The sequence below is a fragment of the Odocoileus virginianus genome, chromosome 27 (genome assembly GCF_023699985.2).
Source record: "Odocoileus virginianus isolate 20LAN1187 ecotype Illinois chromosome 27, Ovbor_1.2, whole genome shotgun sequence".
In the NCBI taxonomy this organism is placed as follows: Eukaryota; Metazoa; Chordata; class Mammalia; order Artiodactyla; family Cervidae; genus Odocoileus; species Odocoileus virginianus.
This window is the reverse complement of record NC_069700.1, coordinates 16829732-16856386: the sequence shown is the minus strand read 5'-3', so window position 1 is coordinate 16856386 and position 26655 is coordinate 16829732. Positions and strand designations below refer to the sequence as shown.

At 42.9% G+C, this 26655-nt stretch overlaps 2 protein-coding genes and 1 long non-coding RNA gene across 12 annotated transcripts in view; 1 reads left to right on the top strand and 2 right to left on the bottom strand.

Moving 5' to 3' along the window:
- The window catches only part of CARMIL1 (capping protein regulator and myosin 1 linker 1), a 303717-nt gene extending 299778 nt beyond the window's left edge, over nt 1–3939 (bottom strand). For 4 of the 8 annotated variants that reach the window (XM_070456234.1, XM_070456235.1, XM_070456239.1 and 1 more), the window contains exon 1: nt 3222–3938. In XM_070456234.1, coding sequence (XP_070312335.1) covers nt 3222–3261 — 40 coding nt within the window. In that variant the 5' untranslated portion in view covers nt 3262–3938. Of the gene's footprint in view, nt 1–3221 lie in introns of all 8 variants that reach the window. The other 4 variants (XM_070456237.1, XM_070456241.1, XM_070456242.1 and 1 more) reach the window with 2 other exon arrangements.
- The window catches only part of LOC110150686 (cytidine monophosphate-N-acetylneuraminic acid hydroxylase), a 293016-nt gene that overhangs the window by 108588 nt on the left and 157773 nt on the right, over nt 1–26655 (top strand). The window lies entirely within an intron of this gene.
- Nucleotides 7058–26655, bottom strand: part of LOC110138448 (uncharacterized) — a 77665-nt gene continuing 58067 nt past the window's right edge. For both annotated transcript variants that reach the window (XR_011483859.1, XR_011483860.1), the window contains 2 exons: nt 11845–11948; nt 7058–7614 (listed from right to left, as the gene is read on the bottom strand). This is a non-coding gene — a long non-coding RNA (uncharacterized lncRNA). The remainder of the gene's footprint in view (nt 7615–11844; nt 11949–26655) is intronic.

The window sequence follows — 26655 nt, the reverse complement described above, 5'->3', positions numbered from 1 at the left end:
TCCCTTGTGCGGGGACTATGACTCACAGTCATTTTTGGATGAATCCAAACCTTCCAGCACGCCACAAAAGGCCTTTCACGTTTTCCCAGCTTAACTTCTCAGCACGCACTTTCCCTTTTCTCCTCCTGGTTATATTCTACAAAGCACAGCAAATTTCTTTATAACCCCATCACTCTGAGCTGTCTATTATAATGATTTTGATTTATTCATACATTCAACAAACATACCTAGTGGGCCAACTACTCTGTTAGGTGCTGGACTAGAGATGACCCCTGCCTTCCACAGGTGCTTACAAGCTAGTGGAGGGCAGGGATCAATGTCACTAGACGAATGTGCACCCACTACCATGAGATCGTGGACAAGACAACACACAGAGGTTTCGGGGTGTAGGGGACCCCTGACCTGAATCTTGAAGAAGTAGGAAACAGACCACCGGTTTCCAAAGCAGTGTACAACACAACCCACTGGGGTGCAGGAAGAAAACAGTAGCATTTTTACTTTTATTTATACTGTTTCAGTGTTATGTTCTAGATTACACATACTCAATGAAATATGCATGCAACTTAACAAGTATATTCATGTATTTATTAAGGGATGATCAAAATATTCTTATTAGAAACCCACCACAATGAGTTTAAGAGCCACTCAGATAAGAAGAGTGAAGGAGGGGAGGACGGGACACTGTCAGCAGAGAGAAGAGCATGAGAACATGAGAAAGTACAGTTTGTCCAGGGAAGAGCAATGAGGTAGAATGTTGGAAGGGGGAGGGAACAAGTGGAGGACCTCACTGCCTGGGGAGTTCTGTAGGCAGCTCCTATCTTATCAGCACTCAAAACGGTTACAGGCTACTCGTCTCTCCCCTACAGAAGAACTGTGGGAAAGGAGCATGTGAAATTGACTTAAAATATACGCAAAGAAAAAGACAGGAAAAGTTATATAGTCATAGGTCAGAAATAGCTATCTTGGAGTGGTAACATGAGTGACATATTCTCATTCTTCTCTGAAACTTTTAAATAAAAAGCCTGCATTACTTTAATAATCAGAAAGATAGACATTTTTTAAATGTTTTGGGGGATTAGCTTAAGGAAATATATTGAGGTTTTCACAAGGTTGCCATTTTGAATTGATGAGAAGAGAACCCCTGTGAGTACTGAAATAAGAGACTAAAGCAGACACAGGAATTTCCCCTCACCCAGGCTAATTAGACCACTTAAAAACCCAGAAGAATATTGGGCCTATAACAAAAACCTGTGCCCCTTGTTTGAGAGACATGTAAGATGGGCAGAGCTCGATAAACACAAAAACTCCATCTCTAGATAAGGGTTAAATTCAGCTTTTAAAATATACGAAGAATTCATTTTGAGGACCATCAATAGAAAACCATCCTATCCTTCATCACTCTTTATCTTATGTCTAATTACCTAAACCTAAAGTTTAACTGCAGCTTCCCTGGTGACTCAGAGGTAAAGAATCCACCTGTAATGTAGGAGACCGGAGCTCAATATCTGGGTCAAGAAGATCCCCTGGAGAAGGAAATGGCAACCGACTGCAGTATTCTTGCTTAGAAGCTCCCATGGACAGAGGAGCCTAGCGGGCTACAGTCCATGGGGCCGCAAAGAGTCAGACGTGACTGTGCGACTAAACAGCAATAACAAAGTTTAATTACCTAAACTTTTCATCACCATATTCAAGGATACCCAATTTTAAAAATGTATCTGCCACCTGCTTTAGTTATCCTTATCCCCTGGCCAGCGATGCAAACCCTCCCTTAAATTCTCTTTCTCAGGACCTCTGGAGGCATCTTCAGAAGTTCTGGGCATGTGTTTCCTCTTCTGTGTAGGGTTTTGCCAAGATCTCCTGCTCTCAGAACTGGATGGACCATTCATTCCCAGTGGACTCTACAGGACTGAGGAGCGGGAGGAGGAAAGGCCTTTATACCCTAAATATAGTCAAGAGTTTGGGTTTTTTTTTTTTTAATTCAACAAAACCAGAAGCTTCCATCTTCCATATTAGCCTAGCAACAGCTTCTTTACATCAAATTTCACCTGCTTGAGTTAACAGTCGCTAATGGAAGAACACACACAAACTCCTCCAAAGTATTACCTCTAAAAGGTGAAAGAGAGGGGCAGATTCCTCAAATGCAGATGCATGGGCGGTTAGAACTCTTGTCAGCACCCATTAACTATCACCTTTCTGAGTTGTAGGCTGTGTAATGTGCCAAGGATGATACAGTAAGGAAACAGGTCACTGGGGCTCAACACACACATGCACACAGCAACACATACCTTGTTACAGAACATGCTACACACACACAAACACACGCAGGCACACACAAGCTTCAGCGCTTGGTTTTCAGAATACTCTTTTCCCCAAGCCTCATTTTAAGCCCTGCCATGTTAACCCTCTACATAATTAAGGTAAACCCCAGGACAAAATATTCACACACACACATCCCCCCCCAAAACCCTCAAGGGACTCAAACAATGGGTCACCTTGCATAGCGTACCACAAACAGATTCCCTAAGAGATCCGGGATGGGGAGAATTGGCAGGTTAATCATTACTGAAGTAAGGCTTTTATCATTAACCCTCAGTTTCCTGGCGCAAGTTTGCGTCAGTCCTGTAACCCTTTCGCTCCCGGTTCGCGATGCGAAACCACGCCTTGCCAGGCTCAGTCAGTATACCCGACCAGTGCCCCCTCCCCCTAGCCCTACGTCACAAGGGCACCTCTGGCCGAGAGTTTTCTGGGGACCGGGGGTGGGCGAGGGATGTGGAGTTCCTGGCCCGTGCCGGAGGCGACCTACTGTGCGCTCGCCAGCCGTTCGTGTCCTGGGCTTTCCGGGACTTCCCGAGTTGGGGACGCGGGACCGGCCCCTGTAGAGGATTCTCCTCGCTTGCAGGACCCCCCAGACCCAGGCAGCCCGCCCCCTTCTTCCGCCAACCTGGACCCCGGGTCACCGCGGTCGGAGGCGCTGGGGGCCGCCAGCAAAGCAGCGGCAAGCGCTCCCGGGGCTCCCGATTCCTCCCAAGCCGGCCCTCTTGGGACTCAGCTTTTCTAGTGGTCAGACAGGAGCAAACTTCCCGGAGCCCCCCAGCGACCCTGCCCGACACCCCTCCGACCCCAGGGGCGCGGGGACGTGCGGGAGGGGAGAGGTGGGATGGGAGGTGGAGGCGAGGGGGCCGCAGAGGCGGAAAGAAAATCAACCACCGCGCAACTCTTACCTATCAACTCCCCGGGCACCTCGGAGCTCTCCTCGGCCATGGTCCTCTAGGTGCGGGGAATGTTGCAGGTCCAACTCTGATTTACGGCCCCCACCCTCCCCCGACTCCCTCAATTTCCTAGAGGCAGATGCAGCTCGCAAACGCGAGAAGGTGTGAAGCCGGGCGTGGGGGGGCGGGGGTGGGACGGAGATAGAATTTGGCCGCGTCCCCCGCCACACCAAAGGGGGAAAAAAAAAAAAAAAAAGAGTTGCAAATCCGAGGTGGGTTTGCGGCTGCTGCTACATGACGCCTCCTTGCAGTTCCCGGCGGCGGAACGGAGACCCGGCGGGGTTGGGAGCGGGGTGAGCGGGCTGCTGCGGGGCTGGCCCCGGCTCGCGGCTCCCGGCTCCGGCCGCTGGCAGCTCCCGCCCGCTCCCGGCGCCGCACCTACGGCCCTAGGTGAAGGCGGAAGGCGTGGGGAGAGGCGGGGAGAGCGGCGCGGGGCGGGGGGCCAGGGTGTCCTCGCGCTCCAGCCGGGCTCCAGCGGGGCGGGGGCAGCTCCGGCGCGGCTCCTCCTCCCTCCTCTGCCTCCTCCTCCTTCTCCTCCTCCAGCGTTTCCTCCTCACCTCGCGAGACCCGGCCTCCGCACGCGTCCCAGGCCGGCCTCCCAAGCCCGGGGGCGCGTTCACCGGCGCTGGCCGCAGAGCCGGGCAGCGCGAGGCTGCGGCGGCGGGCACCGGGGGCTCCTCGCGGCCTCCCTCCCGAGCCGCCGAAGCCCTGCGTCTGCAGAAGGGGCGAGGGAGCCTGAGAGCCATCTGCTGGCCGCTGGGGAGGACGGCCGGGTGGACCTGGGCAGTCCGATTCCCCGTCCCCACCTCCCGGCGAGCCGAGGACGCCAGGGGATGGGAGGCTGCAGACCCCGCGCACGTGCCGCAGGCCGGTCTGCGCGGAAACCCGGTCTTTCTGGGACCCCTCTGCGCTCTTTCCTTTTTCAGCCCTCCCTGTGACAGGCTGGCGTTTCCTCGACGTTATTAATTTTCCATTTCTGGGGAGTAGGAGCTAGACGAAACCTGTAAACACGAACCATATGGTGAGAAAACACTTTTGTGTGTGCTCAGCGGGCGCGCCGCCGCCGCCGTTTGCCATCCCAGACATTCGAAGTCGGAGAGCGCACGCAAAAAAAAAAAAAAAAAGCCTTTCACTCGCGCTGGAACCTCCTTTTAAAAAGCCAGGGCATTTTCGGGCAGCTGAGAGTAATTCACAAAAGCCAGAATGAACCTGCTGATTGGTCTGATCAACCTAGCCGACTTTCCCTGGGCTCCACCCCCGGAGAGACAACTTCAGGGCAAGAAGCTTTGCAGCGCCTGGATTGCTGCCTTAGTGGCTGGTCGGCTGGGAGTGAATGCCTGTCATCGGGTTCTGTTTTTAAAGGACAGAAGGAGGGGAGGGAGGAAGAAAGGGAACCCCACGCAGTGATAGTCTAGTTTTAAACACTGCTGTCGACCTTGGATCCCCCAAAATCATCTTAAGCCTGTCTGCCAGGAGTTACCAATGAAGACATTCACCCGTCTGGCCCCTTCTCACCCTTCTAACCTCTCCAGCTCCTCACTCTTACAACCTGACTCTCCAAAACTATTAATAATTGCTGTTTGCTTTCCCCTTCCTTTTTAGGTTATCTGATTCTTATCTAGTGTTTTCCTGGTGGCTCAGACGGTAAAGAATCCGCCTGCAATGCAGGAGACCTTATCTATGTTTTCAGTTCCAGCCCAATGTGTACCTTCTTTGTGAAGCTTTTCCAGGGCTTTTCAGATCACTGTGACCCCTCTATTCAAAACCACTAGAATATGTTATTGGCTGAAACATTATTTTCCAAGCCCAAACACACAGCGCCTTGTTTCATTACTTGTGTATTTGTCTAGCTTTACTACTTTAACTCCAGCATTGTTCCCTGAGTTTGAGTTTGTCTGCCCAACTAGACTGTAGGAGATTTAAGGGTGGGAATTTCAGATTTTTGAACCGTCTCAGCAGACCTGTGTGAAATAAACATTCGTTGACTGACTGGTTTTAGAGCTTTGGTCCTGACTCCCAACTGTTTCTCAAATGCTGGCGAGTTAAGCTAGACCTGTACTTTACACAGTTAATATCTTTTTATGCAATAAATGGAAATTAACATCTCAAAACCATCTTCCATTCAACCGAGTGTGTTTAGAAGGATTTTTCTGGCACTTACCAGGAAGTTTCAGAAATAGCCCTGAAGGTTCCACACCATGTGGTATCTGAAAATAAAGACAAAACTTTTTCCCCGTTTGGCCTGGGGTGGTGGGGAGAGTAAAGGACGGGCTACATGGAATTTCGGTAATTCAGTGCTCCTTGGTGCCTTTTAAAGGCAGCTGAGGTTTCAATAAAGAATCAGGTTTTTTCACTGGAATAAGATCCTGATTAACTCCTACACCTCCTACGTTGAAGGCATGGAGTCAAATCAATCTGCTATCTCAGTACCCAAAAATGACTGACTGTGGAAGCGAAAATCATTTACTTCTTAGGAGCAAAACTCAAATATGTTTCAGAATAGCAAACAAAGAACTCCACAGAGCACTGTTTATAAAATCCACCAAGTAGTAAATGTCCCCAGCAAACAACAACCAGGGAGTCAACTTAGAGAATGCATTTTGAAATCTGAAATGTGTGTTTATTGACTGAAATCTGCCCACCCCTCCAGTGCTGCAGACTTTCCTCACACCCCTGCCCTCCACCTTCCATACTTTTAAGTTTACCCCTGCCACTGTGGTCTTGATCAAGAGAGTGGTTAAACTCCCTGAAACTAATTGCCATTATAAACATAATTACCTACAGCTTTATCTGTATATGTGGCTGTGTTTAAGTGTTATAACCAGCACTGATGAACTGAAATCTATTAGTCAGAAAGAAAGCTTTTCTGAAAAACCAACTTTTCAGAGAATCTCTACTGCAATTGTTGAACACAATTGCAATAATTTAGGAACACAATTATTTTGGAAAACTATTCATACTTTTAGTTCCAAAATATTCATTCATATCTGTAGTATATTTTGCAGTGTAGTGTGGTGAGAAAATGCACTATTGATGTCTGTGATAGTCTAACATACTATCATTAGAACTATATCATATGAGGAATAAATTCATGGAGACAAAACGAAAAAATAAGAAATCAGCAAGCTAACAACAGCAACAAAAACTCCACTATTTACCCATATAAATTTCTGATCTTCCTTACTGCCTTAAGAACTGGTTCTAACACTGGAAGAGATTCAGTTATGTGGGAATCAATGACATCACTACACCAACCAAGCAGTCACTTGCAGACCAACTTCCCACCTTAGCAACTACGATTTGTTTGGGGTCTCCTTAATGAGGTATGTGTTTCTCAACTGGGTTAATTAGACCTTCGGGGAAACTACACAATGAAAATACTAGCAAACACCTCAAGGAAAAATTAGTTTATTTTTGAGTAGAAGACAATGAGAGGTAAATTTCTATTGGACTATATATTCCTTTAACACATTTACAAGTGATGTAATATATTTGCTTGAAAAGTAATCCATGGGAGAGGGGGGTGTTTGTGAAGTGGGGTGGGGTACTGAGGAGGACCTTGTATTGATTTTGTTGTAGCTAGATAATGGAGTACCTGGGAATTCACTGCTCTAACTTTCATGTGTGTGTTGAAATTTTTAATTATCATCACAATCAGAGCAAATCCTTGCAGATATGACCAAGAGAGAAGGAAGACAGTTAACTCAGTCATTAATGCAGAAAATATCTGAGTGTGCTATCAACAGAACGCATAGCACAACAGCTTCCCATAAATCAGACCACTTGAACAGAGCACTTCAACAGACACCATAGAGCTGTGTTTCAAAGAAGCAATTTTTTCATTTTAATGATAATGAAATCAGAATGCATTTTATAATTGTTACAGACAATTACAGCATGCTTGTCACATCCCACCCACAACACAAATACAAAATCTGCTACGGAATCACTGGTACATCTACCAGTTGACAACCTCTGACAAGTGAGGAAATAAGAGCTTAGCTCTTATTTGACCTCCCAATGACCCCTTGGGTTAGAAAGTGTAATTACTATATCTTTATAACAATGAGGACATAAATTCAGATTTGTGGGGTGACTTGCTCTAAGTTGCATAGCTACTAATAGCCAAAGGGTGAACCTAGAATTGAGATCTCCAGGTCAAAGTTCACCCTACTACTGACACTTCACCAGCCCCTTGGTCTGTGTTCCATGTAAAGTGTGAAGAAGGCCAAGGTTGGGCCCCACTCACCCACAGGAGCTCCACCTGCAGGAGGAAGATTCAGGTGATCTTTGATTGCCCTGCAACTAGTCGAGTGCCATGCAGTAAGTGGTGAGCTAGTTGAATCTAAGTGAAAATAAAAAATAATAACGAATACAAAATATGCTAGGTAGGTGCCAAATGACGTGTTCAATAAGTGCTAGAGAAATTCATAGAGGTGGTTGGGGGGGAAGCAGGAGGAGGAGAGTTGCCTTTATAACATCACTCAACAAACGTGAGTGGTGCTCAGTGCCCTCAGCCCAACTCTTTGTGACCCGTGGACAGATTCTTTATCCGCTGAGCCAGCAAGGAAGCCGCAGTGTGAGCGGAGCACTTACTATTTGCCAGAGGATATAATGGTGAATGGGCTTCCCTGGTAGCTCAGGTGGTGAAGAATCTGCCTGCAATGCAGGAGACCCCAGTTCGATTCCTGGGATAGGCTACCCACTCCAGTATTCTTGGGCTTCCCTCGTGGCTCCCATGGTTTAAAAAAAAAAAAAATCCGCTACAATGCAAGAGGCCTGTGTTTGATCCTGGGTTGAGAAGATCCCATGGAGGAGGGCATGGCTACCCACTCCAGTACTCTTGCCTGGATAATTCCATGGACAGAGGGGCCTGGCAGGCTACAGTCCATAGGGTCACACAGAGTTGGACATGGCTGAAGCAACTAAACAGCAGCCTAATGGTGAATTAAACAGATGCTTCATGGAACCTCAAGAAACTGTCAGGGCAGGGCGTAGGAGGAGAGGGAGAAAGAGAGACAGGCAATTGCTGTCAGTGCTGAGGTGAGAAAAAACAGAATTATGGGAATGAGAGTGCAGGGGGTGGGCAGAGGAAAGAAAGGGAGTGAAAATGTTCCACGTTGCAGGAACAGCATGTGTACAGGCCAGAAGATAAGATAAAAACATGGAGACACAGAAATAAATTCAGAGGGTTTTGATGAATAGAGAAGGAATAGGAATAGAAGATCAGAGAAAAGGATTGTACTACCTAGGACCTCATGAACCACTAAAGGAGCCTGAATTGATCTGAGGAGCAAGGGGGAATTCTTGAGAAATTTTGAGTAAGGCGGTGTCACAGCCAGATCTTCTTGTTTAGAAAGATTACCTAGCTGGGAACCACTGAAAAGACTGGAAGGGAAGCAAGAGTGTTAGAAGTAGAGACAGAAGTTAGGAGGCTAGAAATTGAGATGTTAGGAGGTTGTTGTGATAAGTGAGGCAAAACAAACAAAAAAGCATAGCAGTCTGAGCCACGGTAGTGATGGGGGATATACAGATCTGAGAGCTGTGAGGTGGGCAGGTGGGGTGGGATGGTGGTGCAGAAGGGGAAGCTCGGTGGCTGGGGGGGTGAATGGGCTGGAGGTGGTGGTCACCGACTGGAAAAGGGAGGAGGGCATATGTGGTGAAACAAGATGAGCAGTTCAAGTTTGGCCTGAAGAGGTGGAGGGACTGTGGCACAGCCAAGGGGGGAATGTCCATTAGGTGGATGGATATGGATATGGATATGGAAGCCTGAAGTTCAGGAGACATTCTCGTATGTAGACTCAAGATTCATCAACATATGGCATAGAAAATCATAGGATTTAGTAGGAAAATCTAGCCTCTCTGATTAGATGACCAGGGTGGGTGGGGGGTGTCTGTGTGTGCTGAGTTGTGTCTGATTCTTTGCGACCCTGTGGACTGTAGCCTGCCAGGCTCCTCTGTCCCTGGGATTCTCCAGGCAAGAATACTGGAGTGGGTTGCCATTTCCTCCTCCAGGGGATCTTCCTGACCCAGGGATTGAACCCATGTCTCCTGCATTAGCTGGCAGGTTCTTTACCATCTGAGCCACCAGGGGGGTACATGATTATTATAGAGAATTTTCTTCTCAGGAAATGAGTGACATCTAAGAAAGCAAGTACGGAATGTGAAAAGGAGAGGAACTCAAGAATTATAGGCATCTGGTAAAGAAGAGGTGCAATGGAGACTATAACTGTTATCTATTGCAGGGTAACAAATCCCCCAAAACTTGGCAACTTAAAACAACAAACATTTAGCATGTTGAAGATTCTGTGGGTCAGGACTCTGGAAGCAGCTATGGTGGGTGGTTCTGGCTCAGTCTTTCATGAGGCTGGTGTCAGGCTGTCAGGCAGGTCTGTGGTCAGCTGAAGGCTTGACTGGGGCTCCCCGAGATGTCAGTTCCTTACTGGTTGTTGGCTGATGGACTTCCCTGGCGGCTCAGACGGTAAAGCATCTGTCTACAATATAGGAGACCCAGGTTCGATCAGTCGGACACGACTGAGCGACTTCACTTTCACTTTCACTTGTTGACTGAAGTCTCCGTTCCTCAGGAAACACAGGGCTGCTTGAGTGTCCTCATGGAGAATAACTGACTCCCAGAGTGAATGATGGGGGCAGGGGGGTCAGAGGGAGAGACAGAAAATGCAGTGCCTTTTATAACTTTAATCTTGGAAATGAAATACCAGCATTTCTGCTGTATTCTACATGGATCAAGGAAGCATCCCTGGTCAATGGGAGAGGTGACTACACAAAAATGCGAATACTGAGAAGTAGGGATCATTGGAAGGATCTTGGGAAATGGATACTACAGTCAGTGAAGGACCAACCAGTGGAGAAGTAGTAGGAAACCGGAAAGGTAAGATGTTAAGCTGGGATGACGTGAAAACTAGCATTTCAAGAGGGAGAAATGGTTTAACAGTGTCATGGTTTGCTAAAAAGTCAAATGTGACAAGGTAGCATGTACTTGAATTTAGCAATAAGGGAAACACTGGTTTGCTTTGCTTTTGGAGAGATCAATTTTAGTAGGATAATGGGGGAAGAAGATAAATTGCAATGGGTTGAAGAGTGATTAGGAGATGGAAAAGGAGAGGAAAACTAATGCAGATAACTCCAGAACAGGGGATACTAAACTAAGGAGAATAAAATCAGAAAAGTAGCCAAAAGGCTGTATAGGGGATTTTCTATTAAGCACTGAGGATTTAATACTTGCATTTATATAACTCTGCTTCTTTCCAGTAAGAGTAGAAGGAAAAAAAATACAGAGTCCCTAAAGTAAACAATGGATTTTAGTTAATAACACTACATCCATGCTGGCTTATCAACTGTAACAAATATACCAAAGTAAGATGTTATAAGAAGGGAAACTGGAGAGTGAGGGGTTCTGTGGAAATTCTCTGTACTTTCTTTTTTTTTTTTTTTTTCTCTGTACTTTCTATTCAATTTTTCTGTAAATCCAAAACTGTTCTAAAAATAGTTTAACATATTAAAAATGCATAAAGCCACAAGAACAAAGAAAATAGGGGAAAGAGTAGAAAAGTAGACATTTTTACATTTTGGAAACAGAGAAAGTCAGTGGTAACTGACTTAACAGACCAGAGAAACACAGATTCTAAGCCAGAGGGGACACAGCAAATACAAAGCTAATTTCTACAGCAGAACCCAAGAAAAATTTCAGGAACTGGAGATACAAATGACCTCTGAATGCAGAAGGGTAGAAATGAGGCTTCCCTGGTGGTACAGTGGATAGGAATCTGCCTGCCAATGAAGGGGACACAGGTTCGATCCCTGGTCTGGGAAGATTCCACGTGCCACAGGCCAATCAAGCCCACACACCACAACTACTGAGCCTGAGCATCTCGATGCTGTGTTCCACAACACAGCAGTGAGAAATCCCTGCATTGCAAACAAGAGCAACCCCTGCTCGCCACAACTGGAGAAAGCCCAGGCGCAGCAATGAAGACTCAGAGCAACCGAAAGCATAAAGAAAAAAAAAGGTGCAGAATGACGAAAAAACAGGAGGCTTGGTAAAGACTTGAAAAGGAAGAGTTAGACACCTATGGTTTCCCTCCTCTCACACAATCAACTACTCACTGCCTGAGACTGGAGATTTAGGAGAGATTGAACTAAAAGGACCTGTGCTTGAAATAGCAGAAGATAAATACGGGAAGCCGTTACAGAAAAGAGGGATTTAGAGAAAAATCTACCTCCTGTATAAAGCCCCCACAAATCCTTTCTCTGCTTGATTCTTAAAAGTCTTTAACATCAGGGTTTATAATCCTAGGCATCAGACTCCTCTCCTAGATCACTGACTATCCTTAAAAGAAAAAACTGTGGGATTCTGATCTACATGGATTTGCCAGTGAAAAGACCAGGTCATGCTCATAGTCCTAAATGGAGCCCCATCAATAGATAAGAACCACGCATTCGTGTAGAGCTTCAGATCAGCTTTATTAAGCCTCACTGTTAATACAGAATCCAAGGAACACTGATATTTGAGGAAAGCCTCTATCATGAAAACCAGAGACACAAACAAACAAACCTTAACATGGCTTCGCTGGTGGTCCACTGGCTAAGACTCTGTGCTTCCACTGCAGGGGCACAGGTTCAAACCCTGCTTAGGGAACTTCCACATGCCTTGAAGTGCTGCCAAAAACAAACAAAAAGAAAAACAAAAATCTTTAACAAGGAACATAAGAGTCTGAGAGCAAAAGAAAACTTAAGAATCCAGAATGGCGGAACTTCTGGTCGTGATCTTGATGGAATAACAGAGAGTAGATATTTCCCTCCTCCAAAAACGAGAAAATAGTACAAAGTATACGGAACTGCTATTTTTCAGACATTGAACTGTGATCCTTGAAAGAAGGGAAACAAAGTAAGTACTATGACTGCCCCCAGATTTCCTCCTAGAAACAGTTAGATGATGGATGCAAAGAGGGGGACCCTAAACTCAGTCCATTGGGTCAAAGAGATGTGGAGTTTGGAGAGACAAAGGTGTCTGTCTCTGGTACAGCTCCAAGAGGAGGGAGCTGCACTGAAAATCAAATCAATAAATCGGATACAATTCCAGGTGGATTGACCAAGACAAAAAGATACAAATTAGCAATATGAGGAATTAAAGATGAGGCCTCTCTACAAACATTCAAAGGATAATAAGGAGATACTAAGAACAGCTCTTTGCCACACCATGGACTGTAGCCCACCAGGCTCCTCTATCTGTGAGATTTCCCAGACAAGAATACTGGAGCAGGTTGTCATTTCCTTCTCCAGGAGATCTTCCCAAGCCAGGGATCAAGCCCAAGGCTTCCTCACAGGTGGATTCTTTACGATCTGAACCACCAGGGAAGCCCCAAGAACAACTTAATGCCAGTAAATTAGATAATTTAGTGGAAACATATGAAACACCTGCATACAGGTTTCTCAGGAGGCAGGTAAGGAGATCTGGTATTCCCATCTCTTTCAAAATCTTCCATATTTTGTTGTGATCTACACAGTCAAAGGCTTAAGCATAGTCAATGAAGCAGAAGTAGATGTTTTTCTGCAATTTCCTTGCTTGGCAATTTGATATCTGGTTCCTCTGCCTTTTGTACACCCAGCTTGTACATCTGAAAGTTCTAGGTTCACATACTGCTGAAATCTAGCTTGAAGGATTTTGAGTATAAACTTACTAGCTTGTAAAATGAGCACAATTGTATGGCATGAATTTGATAATAGGCATCTATTTAAAAAAAACAAAAAACCTACACCTAATGATATATTTTATGGTAAAAGACTAATTGCTTTCCCCCTAAAATCAGGAACGTGAATATCTACTCTTCACACTTGTATTTAATATTTTTCTAGAGGCCTTAGTTATTTCAACAAGGCAATCAAAATAAATGAAAGTCATGGTAATCAGAAAGGAATAGAAAGCTTTGCAGACAACATGATTGTATTTATAGAAAATCCTAAGGAAACTACAAAAAAAGCTACTAGAAATAAGTGAATTTAGCAAGATTGCAGGACACTAGGTAAATATATAATCAATTGTATTACCATATGCCAGCAATAAAAAATTAGGAATTGAAATTTTAAAATTATCATTTATGATAGTATAAAAACATGAGATGCTTAAATATAAATTTAATAAAATGTGTGCAAGACATGTACAATGAAAACTACAAAACATTCCTGAAAGTAAAGAAGATCTAAATAATTAGAGAATACATCAATAACCATGGATTAGAATATAATGTGATTAAGGTGTTACTTCTGAAATTGAAATGGAGATGGTAATGCAACCTCAATAATAATATACCAGTATTTTCTGTAGAAAGAACAAGATGATTCTAAAATTCCTATGGAAATTCAAAGAAATTGAGATGACCAAAGCAATTTTGAAGAACAAAGTTGTAGAACTTCTACTACCTAAACTTGAGATTTAATAGAAAGCTATTATAATTAAGATGTATGACACTGGCACAGGAATAGACTTGCAGATCAGTGGAACAGAGTAGAAAGCACAGAAATAGTCACACAAATTCTTGATCTATTGACTTTTTAAAAAATAAATTGCTAAGGTAATTCAACGGCCAAAGAGCAGTTTCTTTGATGAATGATTCTGAAATAACCTGGAGTAGGAAATGGCAACCCACTATTTTTGCCTGGAAAATTCCAGGGACAGAGGAGCCTGGTGGGTTGCAATCCATGAGGTTGCAAAGAGTCAGACTCAACTGAACACACATACATACAACACAACTCTGAAATAACTGGCAATCCATGTGGAAAACAATGATGATTGACCTTTACTTCATGCCATAACAAAAATTAATTTCATGGATCAAACATTAAATATAAAAGTTAAAACTATACAAACTCCTGGAGCACAAGATAGGAAAAAAAATCTTCATGGCTTTCAAGCAGGCAAAAAATTCTTGTATACTATATGTAAAGCATAAGCATCAAATTAAAAAATGATAAATAGAACTTTATCAAAATTAAAAACTACTGCCCTTTGAATGACTATTGAAAAATGAGAAGGAAGGACATTTTCTTGGTATGTATACATCTGGCAAAAGATGATATATGAAATATACAAACAATACTTACAACACACAACTCAATAAAATGGGCAAAACATTTGAACAGACATTTTCCCAAAGACATATACAGATGGCCAATGAGCATGTGAAATAGAGGTAAATACATTAGTCATCACAAAAATGCTAACTCAAACCTACTGAGATATCACTGCACCCACTAGAATGGATAAAATAAAAAAGGTTGACAGTGTTGGTAAAGATACAGAGTAACTAAACTCTCATACATTGTTAGTGAGAAGCTGAAAGTGTTAATCGCTCAGTTGTGTCTAACTCTTCGTGATTCCATGGAAGGTAACCCACCAGGCTCCTCTGTCCATGGAATTCTCCAGGTAGTGGAGTGGGTAGCCATTCCCTTCTCCAGGAGGTCTTCCTGACCCAGAGATTGAACCTGGGTCTCTTGTGTTGCAAGTGGATTCTTGACCATCTGAGATAACAGGGAAGCTCTTAAAATATCTATTAATTACATCATCAGATATATTTTTAAAAATCACTGCATCTATGAAAATTGAAGAGTCCACAGAGATTCTCTTTTGGAAATCAGAGAAGATAAAAGAGCTCTCAGAATTTTAAAATATACTACTAGGAATTTTCATTTCTGGAGGTTCTTGGGAAGATTAGCTTCCAAGCACAGTCAGGATGTTGGCAGAAATTAGTTTCTGGCAGCTGTAGGACCCATGTCTTCATTTCTAGAGAAGTTGCATCAGCCAGGGCCCATTCTCAGCTTCTAGAAGCTGTTCACATTTCTTGGCAGGTGCCCCCTATTACATCTCCATTTCAATGCTTGCCAAGCTAAAATCACTGGCATTGAATCCCTCTCATGTTGCAAATCTCCTTTGTCCCCAGACACCTGTTCCTTTTAAGAGCTCACCTGATTAGATCAAGCCCACCAAACACAGTGTCCTTTTCTTCAGTCAATTGTGCTGTATAACATACCCTAATAATGGCAGTGATGTCCCATCATATCTCAGGTCCCTTCCACACTCCAGGGCAGGGAATGTACAAGGGGACGGGTCATTTAGGGTAATTTTAGAATTCCGCTACCACAATAAAGCTGGAATTAAACTTAGAGAAAAATAATTAGGAGGAAAATTGAACAAATTCTGTTGCAGATGCAGACGGATGGGCTCCACTTGTTTTTGTTTTGTCTTACCTTGCCTTGTTTTACTGAACTTGGGGGTGTGTGGGGGGGCTTATTTTTAGCATATTGTTGTTGTTCTTCAGTTGCTTAGTCCTGTCCGACTCTTTGGGACCCCATGGACTGCAGCACGCCAGGCTTCCCTGTCCTTCACTATCTCCTGGAGTTCGCTCAAATCATGTCTATTGAGTCGATGATGCCATCCAACCATCTCAACCCTCTGTCACCTCCTTCTCCTCCTGCCCTCAATCTTTCTCAGCATCAAGGTCTTTTACAGTGAGATGGCTCTTCACATCAGGTGGCCAAACTATTGGAGCTTCAGTATCAGTCCTTCCAAAGAATATTTCAGGGTTGATTTCCCTTAGGATTTACTGGTTTGATGTCCTTGCAGTTCAAGGGACTCTCAAGAGTCTTCTCCAACACCACAGTTCAAAAGCATCAATTCTTTGGTGCTCAGCCTTCTTTATGGTCCAACTCTCACACCCGTATATCACTACTGGAAAAACCATAGCTTTAACTATACAGACTTTTGTCGGCAAAGTGATGTCTCTGCTATTTAATACACTGTCTAGGTTATGGCTTTTCTTCCAAGGAGCAAGTGTGGTTGCAATCACCATCCACAGTGGTCTTGGAGTCCAAGAAAATTAAGTCTGTCTCTGTTTCCATTTTTTCCAATCTATTTGTCATGCAGTGATGGGACAGGATGCCATGATCTTCATTTTTTTTTTTTTCATTCACTTTTATTAGTTGGAGGCTAATTACAATATTGTAGTGGTTTTTGCCATACATTGACATGAATCAGCCACGGATTAAACATGTATATTATCAGGTGTGATCATTTTTTGAAAGTTGAGTTTTAAGTCAGCTTCTTCACCCTCCCCTTTCACTTTCTTCAAGAGGCTCTTTAGTTCCTTTTTGCTTTCTGAAATTAGGGTGGTGTCATCTGCATATCTGATTGATATCTCTCCCAGCACACTGCTGCTGCTGCTAAGTCACATCAGTCATGTCCGACTGTGTGCGACCCCATAGACAGCAGCCCACCAGGCTTCCGGCTCTGGGATTCTCCAGGCAAGAATACTGGAGTCGGTTGCCATTTCTTTCTCCAGTGCATGAAAGTGAAAAGTGAAAGTGAAGTCGCTCAGTCGTGTCCGATTCTTAGTGACCCCATGGACTGTAGCTTACCAGGCTCCTCCGTCCACGGGATTGCCCAGGCAAGAGTACTGGAGTGGGGTGCCATTGCCTTCTCCCTCCCGGCATACTGGTCCATCACAAAGAAAGTAAGGATACCAAACTGTTTTTATCAGCAAATTTAAGTATCTTTCATACTCTTTTTCTTTTCAATTAATATCCATGTACTCAGGCTTGGCCTTTATTTTGCTTATATCTTCTGGAGATAACTTGATATCAAGAAGTGTTTCAACAAGAGGTCTTTGAACTGGAAGTAAGAAATAAGTTAGAAGATCATTTGTGACTTTTTTTTTCAAATTCTTTTAATTAAAAAAATCTAATGGACTTCCCTGGTGGTTAAGAATCTGTACTCTGGGCACAGGTTCAATGGTCAGGAAATATTCCACATGCTCTGTGGCACAGCCAAAAAAAAAAAAAAAATCCAGCCACCAAGATGTCCTTCAGTACGTGAATGGATAAATAAACTACCACATCTGGATGATGGAATTCAGCACTAAAAAGAAATGAATTAACAAGCCATAAGAAACACGGAGCAATCTTAAATGCGTATTACCAAATGAAAGAAGCCAATCAGAAAAGGCTACATATTGTGTATTTTCAACCATATGACATTCTAGAAAAGGCAACCCTGTGGAGACAGTAAAACTCAATGGTGGCCAGGGGTTTGAGAGGAGGGAGGTTGGGAAGATGCCCTGGAGAAGGAAATGGCAACCCGCTCCAGGATCCTTGCCTGGAAAACCTCATGGACAGAGGAGCCTGGTGGCCTACAGTCCACGGGTTGTAAAGAGTTAGACTTAGCCACTCAACAACAACAAGAGATGCATGAGTTCGAAGGATTTTTAGGCTGTTTGATACTATAATGGTAGATACATTTCATCATGTATTTGTCCAAACCCTTAGAAGGCACAACACCAAAAGCGAACCCTAAGGTAAAACCATGTTACCTTGGCCGACAATGATGTGTCTGTGGTGGTCTGTCATCAATTGTAACAAATTACAAATGTCACCCCGGTGTTTGACATTGATAATAGGAAGGGTTGTGCATATGTTGGGGCAGGGAGTATGTGGGAAATCTCTGTGCCTTCCACACAATTTTGCTGTGAATCTAACACTGTTATTTAAAAAAAAAGTCCACTTTAAAAAAAGAATAATACCAGTGCTAATAACTGACCCTTAACGATGCTAAGTCCTTGACATATTTCATCAGCATTGTTTATATTCTATTTTCCCCTTGTTCAGCTTCATCATGTCAATCTTCATAAAAATGAGACTATCGTTGCTCAGTGGCTCATCAGTTCAGGCTGAGATCTCCCTCCCAAAATAATCTTGCTGTGAGAAAAAGTATGGGACATTTTGGGTTGCAAGAAATACAGTTTGCCTCTTTAATTGAACTCTTGAGATTGTAAGGAAATCCTCTCTCTCTGTAGCATCTTAATCATTTCCATATGGATGAATTCATTCAATAAACACCTCTCTTTGCCTATCTGGATTATCTCTAGAAATAGCTGTTCCTGTTTGGGGGAACATTTGCTGTTTAAGCAGTTCTCAAAAGCATAGAAAAGGATCCCCTCCTACACACTCTTCAAACCCGGCTTCATTCCCCAGTTTTCCTCCCCCACATCTTTTGTAGAAGTGCAGTAAGCTGACTCTGAGGCTTTTCAATTCTGAATTCCGGCTCCTTCTAACTGAGTCATTCCAGAAGTCTGGAGGTCTTGGAACAATTGTCTCTTTTGTCCAGGAAACAATGAGCTTAAGTCAAACTGTTCACTTTCTAATAGCCCTGGGGTTCCCTTGGCTATCTAGGTAAGAGCTCCATTAGCAAGCCAACTACCTCCTCCTCAGGTAAATAGGAAATCTACAAGTAATTCACGGCTCCTTTGAGCTCTGGAGGAGGAAATGGCAACCCACTCCAGGATTCTTGCCTGGAAAATCCCTTAGACAGAGGAACCTGGAGGGCTACAGTTATAGGGCGGCAAAGTGTCAGACACGGCTGAACATACACACAGCCTCACACAGCCTTGAGTTCTTACACATAGGGAGTTATCAGACAACCAAGAAACTCTAAAAGTTCTTTATGAGAAAAGCAGCAATTAAAAAATCTGCCCAGACTTCCCTGGTGGTCGAGTGGAGAAGAATCTGCCTGCCAGTGCAGGGGACACGGGTTTGATCCCTGGCCTGGGGAAGATTTCACTTGGCTTGGGCCAGCTGGGCCCCTGTGCCAGAACTACTGAGCCTGCGAGCTGCAGCTACTCGAGGCCGAGCACCCTAGAGCCCATGCTCTGCAACAAGAGAAGCCACTGCAGTGAGAAGCCTGTGCATCGCAAGTAGAGAAAGCCCTCACGCAGCAACAAAACCCAGTGCAGCTTTTCTCACGGATGACTTTTAGAGTAACTGCCCACTTTCTGGCTTTCTTGCAAATGATTACTTTAAGTGTATATTGCACCCCCCCCAATTACATCTTTAGTTATTTATATCTCCTATTTCTCCATTGTTCAGATTTCTCTGTTGTTAATATTATTATCGCTCTATGGAGAAATACTTCTTTTAACCATCTGATTTTATAAATCAGCATTTTGTCAAGTGGTGTGAAAACAGTATAGACCATACTGAATAAACACTTCTATGAATCCTTCTGTTGCAGGACGTTAAAACTCAACATTCAGAAAAATAAGATCATGGAATCCGGTTCCATCATGGCAAATAGATGGGGAAACAATGGAAGCAGTGAGAGATTTTATTTTCTTGGGCTCCAAAATCACTGCAGATGGTGATTGCAAGCATGAAATTAAAAGACGCTTGCTCCTTGGCAGAAAAGCAATGACCAACCTAGACAGTGTATTAAAAAGCAGTGACATTACTTTGCTAACAAAGGTCCATCTAGTCAAAGCTATGGTTTTTCCAGTGGTCATGTATGGATGTGAGAGTTGTACTATAAAGAAAGCTGAGTGTTGGAGAATTGATGCTTTTGAACTGTGGTGTTGGAGAAGGCTCTTGAGTCCCTTGTACTAAAAGGAGCTCCAACCAGTCCATCTAAAGGAAATCAGTCCTGAATATTCATTGGAAGGAGTGATGCTGAAGCTGAAACTCCAATACTTTGGCCACCTGATGTGAAGAACTGACTCATCTGGAAAGATCCTGATGCTGGGAAAGATTGAAGGTAGGAGAAGAAGGGGACAACAGAGGATGAGATGGTTGGATGGAATCACTGACTCAATAGACACCAGTGTGAGTAAGCTCTAGGAGTTGGTGATGGACAGGAAAGCCTGGTGTGCTGCAGTCTATGGGGTCGCAAAGAGTCAGGTTCGACTGAGTGACAGAACTGTTGCAGGAAGTGGGGGACACTTCCAAGGGCCTGAAAGTGGGCTCTTGTCTGACATTCAGAAATAATTTGTCCTAGGAGACACACGTGCTGACAAAGCAAGAGGCTTTACTGGGGTCAGGCGCCCAGGTGGAGAGCAGGAGGGTAAGGGAACCCAGGAGGACTGCTCTGGCAAGAGGCTTACTGTCTCGGATTTTATGGTGATGTGATTGTTAATAGTTTCTGGGTTGTCTCTGATTAATCATTCTGACTCAGGATCCTTCCTGGTGGCACATGCATTGCTCAGCCAAGATGATTTCCTGCGAGAAGGATTCTAGGAGGTGGTAGGACACATGGCATTTCCTTTGGTCCTTTCCTGAATTCTTCTGGTTGGTGGTGGCTTGTCAGTTCCGCGTTCCTTACCAGGGCCTCCTGTTATAAAATAACTCACGCAAAGGGTTACTGTGATACCTGGCCAGGGTGGGCAATTTCAATCAGAGTTTTTTCCCCTCACAAATCCTCCATGCTGAGCAATTCTAATCTCATCCAATCCTCAGAACATTTTTTTACTCACTCTCTTATTCATATAAGGAAACTTCACCCCAGAGAGGTTAAATGACTGTCCCAAGGTCACACATCAACACCACAGAGTTCTGATTTACAGGCTGGGTTAAGAAGGTGGTTAATTACTATCAAGAAGGTGGTTATTTCCATTTATTCCTGAAGCCAATATACTGCTTAAACAGCTGACTACTGCTGCCATCTGCTGGCGACTAGCTGAATTGCTCTTCCTCCAATTGAGGAACTATGAACTATGGGCACAAGCGATTCTTTTTATTTTTTAATTAATTTTCATTGGAGTATAGTTGCTTTACAATATTGTGTTTGTTTCTACTGTACAGAAAAGTGAAGCAGCTGTACATGTACATATATCCCTCTTTCTTGGATTTCCTTCCCATTTAGGTCACCACAGAGCATTCCGTATTTTCCAGGGCTATATAGTAGGTTCTCATTAGTTATTTATTTTATATAGTATCAACAGTGTATATATGCCAATCCCAATCTTCCAATTCCTTCCATTCCCCCAATTCCCTTTGGTATCCAGACATTTGTTCTCTAGGTCTGTGTCTCTATTTCTGCTTTGCAAATAAGATAGTCTATATCATTTTGCTTGGTTCCACATATATGCATTAATATGTGATATTTGTTTTTCTCTTCCTGACTTACTTTACTCCGTATGACAGTCTCTAGGTCTCTGCAAATGATCCATGTCTCTGCAAATGACCCGATTTTGTTCCTCTTTATGGTTGGATAATATTTCTTTGTATATATGTACCACATCTTTATCCATTCATCTGTCAAGGGACATTTAGGTTGCTTCCATGTCCTGACTATTCTAATAGTGCTCAGTGGACATTGGGGATTATGTGTCTTTTTGAATTATGGTTTTACAAGTGATTCTGACACACACTGGTGCCATCTATCATGCTGGTGTCTAGAACAATGCCTGACACATAGTAGATACTCAAAATTTGTGAAACAAATTCTGGGAGATTCCAGGAGAATTTTGGTCAATAAAATTTCTCAAGTTCTGTATTTTAACTCTGCAAATAACCAAACTTGGAAAGAACATGGAGACTACCCCCACATAAGCCATGGTACCGTTGTAACTGTTCACTCCATCAACTGTGCCACTGCTGTGTTTATATACACACTTCTACTTTCATTGCTTTAACCAAGCTTATCACTTATGTCTCACTCTTATGTTTAAATCCAGCTCTACCATTTATACTGTATAGATTTCAGAAAGAATCTAGTTTTAGCACTGAAAAGAACCTGAGAAGTCCTGACTAGTTTTTAAGTCCTGTTGCAAAAGTTAGTGTCTGAATTTTGTTGTCTATCTGGGATCCACTCACATCCCAAGTCCACTGAGACCAAGGGACGCTTTATACAGTGTCAAGCCTGGTTTAGTTGGGCAAGTCCATTGAGATTGTTTTATTATTTGATTAGCTTCATTTTCTCCTGAAAAATTTTCACGTTTCCTAAACGAAACTGGTGTAGATTCCACTTTTCCTTCTTGTCTCGTCTAGCTCTAGGTCATAGATCTAAGGTCGTTTTACGATGCCTCCAGGCAGATTCAGACATTTCCAGGAAACTTGCTGCTTCTTAACAGGTGCTCCAGTCCTTGGACACCCCACATTTAGAAAAGGCAGCAGTGTTTGTGCAGAAAAGAATAAATAATTTGTATTAGTTCCCTTTCTAGTTGTCCCTACTTTGTTGCTCCAGAGTCAAGCCAAGTCACAGAAGTATATCACTTACATGCACAAATGACCTCAAATGAGACCGAGCTCTATCACAGGCTTCCTGACCCTTTTCTTGATATGCACACATAGAAAATGATTGTATTTGTCCTGCACACTCGCATTAACAGATAAGCCAGCTCTTAACAGAAAGGGGTCTTTCTGGGGCCTCCAGCACATCCCCAGGCCCTGCCTGGCTGCCCTGAGAGCTAAGAGGATCAAGATGTTAATATACTTAATATCCATTCACTGGGTGATAGTTGAGATTCTCTAGGCTAAGTGTTCTTATAACTTTATAAATACCAGTCAAGAAAGAACTGAGATAAACACCCTTCAGGGCCGTCCTGGTGGCCCAGTGGTTGAGTCTACCTGCCAGTGCAGGGAACACAGGCTTGATCCCTGCAGCAGAAAGATCCCACGTGCTGCAAAGCAATTAAGCCTGTGCATCACAACTACTGAACCCACACTAGAGCTAAGGAGCTGCAGCTACTGAGCCCCTGCACTCCAACCACTGAAGCCCGAGAGCCCCAGCGCCCGTACTCTGGAACAAGGGCAATGAGAAGCCCACACACTGCAGTGAAGAGCAGCCCTTGTTCATCACAAGTAGAGAAAGCCCGCATGCAGCATCAAAGATTCACCTCAGTCAAAAACAAAAAACAACAGACCATTCAATTTCTATGACCCCACAGACTCATAGCCAGCAATTGTTAAGATGTTTAAGACTCGTGGCTGTTTCATAGTGAGGCTGAACCAGAATATGTCCCTGACAATTGATTGTATAACCGTCATCTTTTCATTCATGTCCTGGATACACACACCAATATAACATAGGATTTACATAATACATTTTATATCATAGAACACTTCATCACAAACTTTTTAAAAAAGCACCAAAGCCTATTATCACACTTAAAAAAAAATCACCCTCCTTAGGTAATCTTTGTTTTCCTTAGGTAATCTATTCATTTTGACTAACGAGAGAGGGGAAATGAGAGCTTTTTGTTTTGTTTGATAAAGAGGATACATCTATTTGGCTTTCCAGGTAGCTCAGTGGTAAAGAACCTGCCTCCCAAGCAAGATACATGGGTTCGATCCCTGGGTCAGAAAGATCCTCTGGACAAGGAAATGGCAACCCACTCCAGTATTCTTGCCTGGGAAATTCTGTGGACAGAGAAACCTGGCAGGCCATAGTCCATGGGGTCGCAAAGATTTGGACATGACTGAGGAACTGAACAACAATACATCTATTTAGTAAGTGAAAGAACTAGTACTTGATCCTGGGTTCTTAATTATACAATGTAAGTGCACATGTGACAAGTGAAGAACATATCTTGAACCATCATTGTCAGATACATTTTTCAGCAGAGCAGAAGAGACATCCATGAACAACATAGCAAATGCCACTATTGGGATAGGTCCCCAAAGGATAAGTCTTAGATATTTGAGTTTTGTTCAAACATAGCTCAAGTTTTCACAACTCAAAAGGCAAGAGGGAGCTTGGTGACATTCTTGTGTACAACCATAAAAGTTTGAATTTTTTAAATTCACATGAGGAAAGCTGAAGTAACATCAGTTTCTTTTTCTTGGAACTAGAAAGGGCACTCCAGTACAAGAAAGACCATGCCCCTGGTTTACTCTTGAAGGGAACTATTTTATAATTTCCTCTTTAGAATAATAAGCCCTGAGAGAGAGTAGAGAACAACCACGTAATTTTAGAATTACAATGAACAGCCATTCAATTGCAGCTAAACCAGCTGATGGTTGAATAAGATTTTAAAATGAAAGTCTTTCATTGGATTAAACATACATGTATGTGGACTTCCCAGACGGTGCAGTGGTAAAGAACCCACCGGCCAAGAAAGAGATGTGGATTTGAGCCCTGGGTTGGGAAGATCCCGTGGAGAAGGAAATTGCAATCCTCTCCAGTATTCTTGCCTGGAAAATTCCATGGTTGGAGGAGCCAGGCAGGCTCCATTGGGTCACAAAGAATTAGACATGACTGAGGGACTCAGTATGCACACACACACACACATATACATTTATGGTCTAAACTTCCTGTTCCAAATACATGTATAAGTAACCTCAAGGAAGTAGAAATAACTGAAACAGTTTAACCATGGAACTACAGTGCCCTTGACTAAAATAACAAATACAGAGAATGGAAATCTTAATTCAAACAAATATATATACTGAAGTGACAGCATGAGAAATATGGGTTGAATTTAAGGAAGATCTTACTGACACCTAAGTTTGTTACTTACTGGAAGGAGAAATAGGAAACAATAATTTTCATCTCTGAAGATCTCATTTCATATTTTTAATTTATTAACTGCAACCACAATAGGCAATATTCAAGAAATGGAAAATCCTTATAAATTGTCTACATTCTCATCATGCTGTATTTCTAACAAAGCAACTGTCACTACTTTTAGTGTATCTATGGCTACTCCTTTTGGAATATGTGCCCTTGTTACATAGCTGTTGCTATACCACAATGAGGCTTCATATTTTACAATTTTCTTTTCTTTTTCGGCTGCACCTTGCCACATGTGAGATCTTAATTCCCCCAATAAGGGATTGAACCTGTGCCCCATGCAGTAGAAGTGCTAAGTCTTGGCCACTGGATTGCCAGGGAAGTCCCTACAATTTTTTTTTCTAATTCAACATTCTCCAAGCATTTTTTGGATATTGCTATGGGTTCCATAATTGTTCTAAAAATTGTCATTCCGCAGAGGAGATACCCTGTGACTTCCTTCAACATTGCGTTATTGTCACTTCTCATTCTCTTTCAGTATGAACCACACTGCAGTGGACATGTTCATGCAGATCACTTTTCTTCATGTTTGGATAAGTTTCTCAGGATAAAATCCCAGAAGTCTGGATCAGAAGCTAGGAACTCTTTTTGTGGCTTCCCAAATTGCTCTCCAGAAACGTATCATTTTTATTGCTGTCAGCAGTGCCCGAGAATGCCAGTTTTACTGAAACTCCATGGCATTGAATATCACAGCTTTTCAGATTTTCCCTTTAATTCAACAGGCAGTAACGGTTCCCTCATTTGTGGCTTTTATTTTTTCCAGCCATAGGATAACATAGTAATTAGCAACGTATCTAATTTACCTCTTGACTAGTCCATTAAATTAGATGTTTGGCAAACTTTTTTTTTTTTTGGCAAACATCTTAAAGTGATCTAATTTACAACAGGTGATGACTCCCATTCGGAATGTTATTTAATGATTCCATTATTTTGATGCCTAAATGGAGAAGCCTGTCTTTTCCAAATGTTAGTTTATAGTCTATGGTTTTGCAGCTTGATTTAAACTCTGTTGGTATTAATATTTTGAAGTGTTTGAAACTGAAGAAGGAATTGGGGGAGAAATATTCACAGGCAAGAATATTTAGGAGAAATTTGACTTGAAATATGCACAACTCTATCCAAAGCTCCACACATGGTTAACAAGCTTTCTAACTGGTAGAAATTATCCCAGCCATGAAAGAGATCAGCTAGTGCTCAGGACTGGCTCTCAGCTACAGTAAGGCGATAAGAATCACTTCTAAAAATCAAAATGTGAGAAGTAAAGTATTTCTTCAGTCCATTAATTTTTCCTTCCCTGAAACATACTTGCTCTAATTCGTTCAGTATCAACCCACAGTTACTCAGCACCTGCTGAATTCACAGTACTGTATACTCTGATCTGCAAAGGCTGCTGAGATGAATAAGGAATGATCTCCTCAAGGCACACACTACTTTATATGATAGATCAGGGAATATTTTCAGGTGACAGATATTTCAAGAATTATCTCCAAGACTGCAAAACAACATATTGCATCTGGAAGACTGTGAGACTCGGGGGACAACAGACTCTAAGGCATGTTTGTCTTGGATCCCATCCAAGAAAGCATCAGACATTTTTTTAACGACACAGAATTCTGCACAATGGATCTGACAAGCACCTATGTTAGTAAGCCAAGAGATTTTCTGTGGCTTGGAGCTTTAGAAAGATCCCAAATTCTCATCATGGTGCTCTGGGTGCAAACTAAGGGACGGTAAACTTGAACATAATTAAGATTTAGTTAGTAGAAAAAACAATAATATTGAATCCTTTTGAAGAAATATTTTGTAAACAAACAGATAATCTAGGACTGGTGGAAGGTTGAAGGGGTCAGTCAAGTATGGCTCATGAACCAAATCCAGCTTGTTGCTTGTTTTTGCAAATAAAGTTTTATTGGAAAAAAAATTTATTTTCAAAACTGATATGGTCTTATCTACAGATGGGCCACATGACACTTTCCTGAAGCGTAGCCTGGGCTTGTGTGTTTACAAATAAGAGATCAACAGCCTTTCTTAAGTAAT